The sequence below is a fragment of the Mya arenaria genome, chromosome 4 (assembly GCF_026914265.1).
Source record: "Mya arenaria isolate MELC-2E11 chromosome 4, ASM2691426v1".
NCBI classification, from domain to species: domain Eukaryota; kingdom Metazoa; phylum Mollusca; class Bivalvia; order Myida; family Myidae; genus Mya; species Mya arenaria.
In genome coordinates this window covers 70,572,195-70,579,787 of record NC_069125.1, presented here as the reverse complement: position 1 = coordinate 70,579,787, position 7,593 = coordinate 70,572,195, and the positions used below count along the sequence as shown (strand labels likewise).

Genomic DNA, 7,593 nt, shown 5'->3' with positions numbered 1-7,593 from the left:
GTTCTTTCGAAGTGCTGATCTTCCAGACTGAATAACAAGGGTTCGCAGATGAAATAGTATGAATATTTTATAAGATTACTATAAGAGCATATCTGTATCAATGCAGTTCACGAGTTTAATATAGCGTCTAGCCGATGAATAATGTAATACGTATATAGTATCTAATATTGTTTCCTACTTGTAATAAAAGGGATCAGATCTGAGTTTTCTAGAATCTTCTCAGTTATAAAAAACCCAGATTGCCAGACATGTCAGGGGAGGGGGTCACATGAAAGATAACACAGTTTCCAATATGTCAAAGCTACAAAACAGTTATGGCCAAGACAGTGCATGTCTAGCTGTTTTTGTTGTGTGTTTTTTGTGCAGAAAGAAACATTCTTTGCATGATATTTATACTTTAGTGCATATTATTGTCTGATTGCCAGGCAGTGCTAAACTAAATATAACAGTTTATCGGAAAGGTCCAGAGAGAAAGGGTTTGGCGAAGGAGGCGACTGAGCCGGTAAACAGGTCCTCCTGGTAACAGTATTGTCCGCCAGATGGAGCGATGTCCATAAAGTTAGCACCGTACGAGCTCATCTGTAAGGACGGGCCGACTGAAAAATGATGCATTTAATTTTAATACCAAACAAAAGTAAATAATGAAAGAAAATCTCTTGAACTACCCTATCAATACTTATGTGAAAAACTACAGAAACAAGCTCAGTAGCGAAAGGTTTAAACCTAAACCCCGTTTATGGCACTAGGTAAACGCCAAAGACATGGAACACAAAAACATAAAATCACAAACAAGAAACATGGAAGAGCAGCACAAAACTCCAAACACAGCACAGTGCATATATACTATATAAAAAAACTAGGTATGTTTATCAAGGATTGTTAGGTACCACGTGTGAACGGTCAGTAAAACATTATAAACATGTAATGTTGCGTGCATATGTCATTTCTCAAACAATTAATGACGTCATAGTTTGTTTTTTCGCAAATTTATCATTTTATATTGAATATCATTCTACTATAATAAAACTTGTTTTAAGCGTATCAAACGTACAATTTATGCGTAACCTACGTAATATTTATTTAAACAAATGTTCTCTATTTTAATAGTAGATTCTCTCCACACATTCAATAAAAAAATCTTCCAGTCGCAGGAAAAGTAATTTACTTGCATCAATTGCATACAGTATATTGAAAATAAATATTAACAGGAGATATTGAATTGGAAATGAGTCTGACGATGAGATACGATAAGCATTTTGACCCAATATATTGTCAGCTTGGCTTGAAATGTGTCATGGCGTGCAAATAAAACATCAGGCTTACAAAACAGTGAATGTAGTCTGTGTTAAGTACTCATCGCATACATAACAACTGCAATAACAATAATTATGGACAATTTATAACTAAGCCACCTAGTCCCGTTCTAACTATTACAAAAGCCGGGTGTATACTGGTACATAGCATTATTTGATCAGTCTGTAAGGAAGAACACACACCTAAATGAAAGGCTTGCCTCACCTTGGAAATTGTCATGTGGACTTCTATAGTAAGGTCTGGGAGGTTCGAATGTAGATCTGGCGATTGTGTCTTGGTAGGCATTATTTCTTAAAAGTGAAGTTTTGTTGAAGGTATCGTATGTGGGATTTAGCTTATTGTAGTGTTGATAAGGGTCGTTGAAACTGTGTGTCGGTCTCCCGTCGGTCCAGTAACTTCCACTCACTGATGAAAGGTTGGAAGACAGGTTAGACGGAAATGGAGTTGTCGAAAATGGCTGAGTGTAACTATCAGTGTAATTTGGTATTCGCCCACTTCCGAATGCCGCGCCGTGTCCGATATAGTCCGGATATGAACCAATGCCAAACTGAGGTAGATACGTAGGCCGTTCAAATGTATTGTTATACGGCTGATACGGTTTGAGCGGGGGCACTGATATTGCTCCGTTTTGTGGCCTGATGTTCTGCGAGTAATTACCCACTTGACAAGTCCCCGATTGGAGCATATCTTTGTGTGATGTATGGACCGGTCTGCTAAATGCTGTAGAGGTGGATAGCGAATCTGTTGGAGTTGAATTGAAATTGCTTTCCTGCGTTCTTGTGGTGTCTTGGCTGGTGCTAAATTCTGCAAATCAAATTCGGTAAATCAAAGAATACTACATTCCCAAGGGATACCTTAGACTTGTTACTTTCTGCTACCAAAAACTGTCGGTATTACAGAGGAAGAACTTGGTCTTTTTGTCATATAATGTTATTAGTATTTGTATGGCTTACGTAAATGTCATAGCACTATATGATCAACGTTAATTTTGTATAACTGTTTATAATGGAGCGTCTTCAGTCTTCTTTATGGATATATATGTTTTAATAAATATGGAAAAACATCAAGAAATACAAACCATCATATTCCTCTGCGTGTCGCTTCTTTTTAGTTTTTGGAGAATTGATAGTTTTACTGGAATTGTTGCGCACGACAGACTTTGTTTGAATGACTTCTGGAATTCACAGATATAAAGACAAATAAGAAACAGGCTCACGTACATTAACAAAATGCTAAAACCCCGTTCTATGCCTCCTGACCAATAACAAAGTGTTAGAAAAGACACACCAATACAATGATGGCAAAGTGATTGTTTACCTTACTTCTATAAGAGAAATTTCAGTAACACAGTTGAAATATAAACATTAATGCTGGAACTATTCTATATTATTCACATGTGTTATAGGGATAGAAGTGGTTTTCAGTACCTGCATTTTTCATGTGTTTCTGTAATTCTTTCTGTAACTTTGCTTCACTTTCAGTGTCTTGTTGTGTTTCAATGACGAGGAAGGTGTATTCATCCAGCATAAGATGAACGATGTGAATAGATGCTGAAACAGGCAGTTTCAATTTTTTAATTTATAAATTGTTTCTTTTATTTTACTTTAAACTGCACTCTCACAGATTGAACGTTTTGACAACTTTTTTATTTTTTGTCTTGGAACGAGCCAATTTGTTCAAAAAAATTATGTTTTATGCATTTTTCTTAAACCGTTAGTAACGGTTTAAGCCATAAAACATCAACTTTTGAACGGAAAAATGAAAATTTACGATCTGATTTTTTGTCAGCAATCTTATATCATTGGTTTGCTGATATCTACGCCAAAAATTGCCCTTTTCAAGACAAAAAATAAAAATAGTCGTAAAAATGGTAAATCTGTGAGAGTGCAGCTTTAAAGTATTTTTACTTCAAAAACTGACCCAGTCGAGCGTTTATACACGACATCATTGTATACTTTACCATGAAGTTAAGATGAACAAACTTAACAAATTAAAAAGTTTTAACGACAATAATGCAATTTCATATTTTACTTTACATATAAAGTCCCTTAATGTGTTTATAAAGTCAATCTGTCTGTAAACAAATGTATTTTGTTGAAATACAGAGCAACGCCGTTCCAAAAACATAAAACACCAACGTTGACGAGCGCGAGGATTTGTAAGTTAAGCATTATTGCAATTAGTTTCGTTTAAGATAAAGAAAAAGGCGCAAAGTACATGTGGAACGAACACATATTTTTGAATACTGCTTCGCTCAATATGCACCTTCTGGTGCTGACAAATGCTATAAATGCATATCAGTGGTGCGTATTATTTCTTAAATATCCAATATATACATTTTATATCCCTAGAAAACAGTATGTACGGAAATAAAACCATGGTTATTTCGGTTTTATTTCTGTCTAAGGTGGGTTTTTGCAATCAACCTATTTTACTGACATACCAAAAACAAACTAACCAAAGAACATAGTTTACAGACTAACCAAATGATGTGGAATTAAGCAGCGTGAGCTCTCTCATGAGTAAGCCGCTGAAGGCGCCCCATTGAAGAATAAATTCTGCCGCTTTCTCCTTAAACACATCAGCATTCTCGCCGCTCGGCTGAAACCATAAAAAGAATATTTCCCATCAAACTACCTCACGGCTTTCTGAATTCTTAGAAGTGAAGTGATTATGTTTTAAATCTAAGCGTTATATTGAGACAGTTTGTTGATCATATCCATGACAACCACGTGCTATCGCATATCCATGCGCAATTATTTTCACTAAGCACAAAAGTGTTCCAGCAAAAAATACATTTTTACTTAATTTTGTTTAACTGAGGTGGGAGAAAAAGCATCTACCATAGCCGCTCGTGTAAGATAGTTTCATCCCAACACTCGCGCAGGGTGTTTTGCGAAAACTCGGTAAACCTCGTTTCCGCAAAACACCCTACGCTCTTGTCGGAATGAACCTATCTTACACTCTCGGCCATGGAAGATACTTATAATCTGAGGTGGGAGAAATATATATCTACAACCTCTACTTGCACATAAATTTAATTACTCTTAGAATATGTCCTTATAATTCTTGAAAATAGTAAAGCGCTTTACCAAAGACGTTGACAGTGTTGCACTTAAAAAGGAATGTCAATGAAAAGTTTCAAATCTAGACAGTTGCTTGTATACATTAGGTATATTTCGTGCCTTCGAAGCACCTCTCTTCCAAAACTAGTCAATGGGACATCTGGTATATTGGTGCCTTGTAGGTAATGGCGTTACGAAGTAAAGTGCTCTGTTTGTAATACAGCACACGATGTTTTACTTACCAATAGCACGTTTTTTTCGACGACATTGTCTATCCACTCCGTGTACCCTTCGATGGAGGATTGTTTGCTCAGCAGTTCCTTAAACTCCTCATAAACTAAAATAAAGCATTCAAATAACTGTCAAAATGTACCGCTACATGTCGCTGTTGAGCAGCATGTTCAAAAGTTCACAAATCAAATAGTGATCAGTAATATGCCGTGCTTACAGTAAGTGGTATAAAGGATCATATAAAACAATTAACAGGAATTTTTGCTTTTGTTTCGTGTTCCAATTTCCACAGCAAAATCAGTTTCAATAATCTAAACTATATCCTCAATTTCCTTTGAAACATAATGCATATAAAACAGTAAAATCCCATAATACAAACGGTTTCCGGTACTTAGAATATGAAAACAAATATTACCAAAGCAATATTGCAGAGTTGTTATCATTATTGCAAAGCCAACATTGCCTTAGAACAGATTTTTATTTGAATAATAGAATGTCTGGTGAAATATTTGAAAACATGTAAACAATTACATTAGAACGCATTTATTTATTAAACAGTGACGTATGTTAACATTGAACACACTTTTCTATACAATGCTACCAAGAACTGAAAAAACTTGTTTTTAAATCATGCCTCTTTCACAAAAAATCAAAATATAAGGCTTTAACAAAAATGATACATTCAACCTTGAAAACGGTTGTGTAAATTATAAACAATGTTTATGAATAATAATAATAATAATAATAAAGCAATGCTAAAGTACAGATACTAAATTATATTTCATTTAACGATTGATTCGTAATTTCAATCGCTCGTGCAGAATGAACACTCGGGCTCGTCTTACAATTCTTATGAATAAGTAATCGCATCGAGCGTTTACACTGCATGAACACGCGTATACAAAAAAGATACGAATCAAATCTTGATATTTACTCTTTCTTTCCATGTCTTTGAACTATTCTAAATTGAACAAATAAATATTTCAGGTTAAGTTAAAGGGAAATTCTGTTCTCGAAATTTAACGTCTGTAAATTTGAACGGCGGATATATGAAACGTCGTATACTAATGATCTTATTTGACATCGCGCTTGTCCTATCATAGTGCAGCAATGAACTATTAAATGACGTCATAATACTGAACGTTTACTACCAAATGAACGTCAGTGTTTTTCAATAGTAAAGTTTAGCGCAATCGAAATAGTTACATACATTCCTGCATCTTCACGCTAAACTTCGGGTTATCTGCTGTTTGCAGGAACTCAGATTGGTTACAGATGTCCTCGAAGTCAACGGCAGATATGTCCTTCACTATCTGACCAATCAGCTCTTGGTTGGCGATCACCGCTCTGGAGGTCTAAAACATTATTGAATATGTAAGTTGGTTGGTGTTGTCCTGACTGGGCAAGCTGATCTTGTACTTGTTAATTTTATATATGCAGGTATCAACAATAAATGTTCAGAGGACCAGGAAAAAGTGCCCAATAGTTGTTACAGGGGTTACCTTGGCAAGGTGTACAACTATTTAATGTTGATGTTACCTGGGTAAGCGGTATCAATAATTAAAGTTAATATAACCTAGACAAAGTTAATAGTTGCTGTTGAGGTAATCTTTGCACTGTGGACCAATAGTTACTAACCTGGGTAAGTTGTACCAATACTTAATGATAAGATTACCTGGGCAAGGTATAGTAATAATAAATGTTAAGATAACCTGGACCATGTGTATCAATAATTAATGTTGAGAGTACCTTACTTACTGCCAATAGTTTATGTTACGGTTACCTGGGTAAATTGTACTAAAACCTAATGTGTTGATAACGTGGGCAATGTGTAGTAATAATTAATGTTGAGGTTACCTTATCAATTTGTAGCAATAAATGAAGTTGTGCTTACCTGGACAATATGTATCAACATAAAATGTTGATATTTACTTGGTAAGGTGTACCGAAAATCAATAATGATGTTACCTGGGCAAGGTGTAGCAAAAATAAAATCTTAGAGTTACCTTGGCAATGTGTGTAGCAATAATTAATTTTGAGATTACCTTCGCAAGGTGTACCAATAATTAATGTTGAGGTTACCTGAATGTAGAGTTAATGTTGATATTACTGGGAACGATTTAGCAATTATTGATTTTGATGTTACCTTGGCAAGTTGTAGCAATACTTAATGCTAGGGTTACTGGTGCAACTATACAAATACTAAGGTAAGCTGGGCAAGGTGTTCCAATTACTAATGTTGAGGTATTCCAAAAATATATGTTGAGGTAACCAGTGCAAGGCGTACCAATCATTATTGGTGGGGTTACCTGGGCAAGATGAACAAAGGAGGACTGCCTTCTCAAGCTCAGTATGAAGGTCTTTGCCACTGAAATGGTGACAACGAAATACTTCAGCCCAGACAGCATGTTATTATCCCATACGATACTATATTTAAAAAATATTGGTTTCACGACACAGCAAACATAAATGAGGTCGAATGACAATAAATGGATGACAACCTCGTGTAATCACGCGCACATTCAATGTTGTTACCATTTAATAGTTCAACTATTTAAAATTCAAACACAATTTCTTAATTCACAGGCATTGATCTGAAATTTAAAAAACACACAATATTTTTCATCTTTTTTTTATTGTGTAGAAGTACGCATGAGTAACTTGAGCCCATGGGATCATACCTTCCAATTTTTTATCCAGAATGTTTTTGGAAACCGTTTCCATGGACGATTCTATCCAAAACGGCAGGTGTTTTGCGAACAATCGCATTTCGGCGAGCAGGCTATAAAATATTTAAAGGTTATTGATCATCATTCTACGCAATACGAGATATATTTGGGTGAATAATCAGCTGAGAAAACTCGTTCCATATGGTCTGGTATTGTTTGGTACTCGACCAAAACAAATGTCTCTACTAATGATAATTATGTATTGCTAGTACCTGAAGATTGTTGACTAGAGCATAGCGCATTCAGTTCATCAA

The 7,593-nt window shown here is 35.3% G+C and overlaps 1 protein-coding gene across 1 annotated transcript in view; it reads right to left on the bottom strand.

Moving 5' to 3' along the window:
- Nucleotides 1–406: 406 nt before the first annotated feature.
- LOC128231051 (DNA-binding protein RFX6-like) overlaps nucleotides 407–7,593 on the bottom strand; it is a 31,686-nt gene continuing 24,499 nt past the window's right edge. The window contains exons 11-19 of the mRNA XM_052943471.1: nucleotides 7,292–7,392; nucleotides 6,920–6,978; nucleotides 5,821–5,965; nucleotides 4,622–4,716; nucleotides 3,798–3,915; nucleotides 2,742–2,864; nucleotides 2,377–2,488; nucleotides 1,519–2,105; nucleotides 407–596 (exon numbers count right to left, since the gene is read on the bottom strand). Of these exons, the coding sequence (XP_052799431.1) occupies nucleotides 451–596; nucleotides 1,519–2,105; nucleotides 2,377–2,488; nucleotides 2,742–2,864; nucleotides 3,798–3,915; nucleotides 4,622–4,716; nucleotides 5,821–5,965; nucleotides 6,920–6,978; nucleotides 7,292–7,392 (1,486 nt within the window). The 3' untranslated portion in view covers nucleotides 407–450. The remainder of the gene's footprint in view (nucleotides 597–1,518; nucleotides 2,106–2,376; nucleotides 2,489–2,741; nucleotides 2,865–3,797; nucleotides 3,916–4,621; nucleotides 4,717–5,820; nucleotides 5,966–6,919; nucleotides 6,979–7,291; nucleotides 7,393–7,593) is intronic.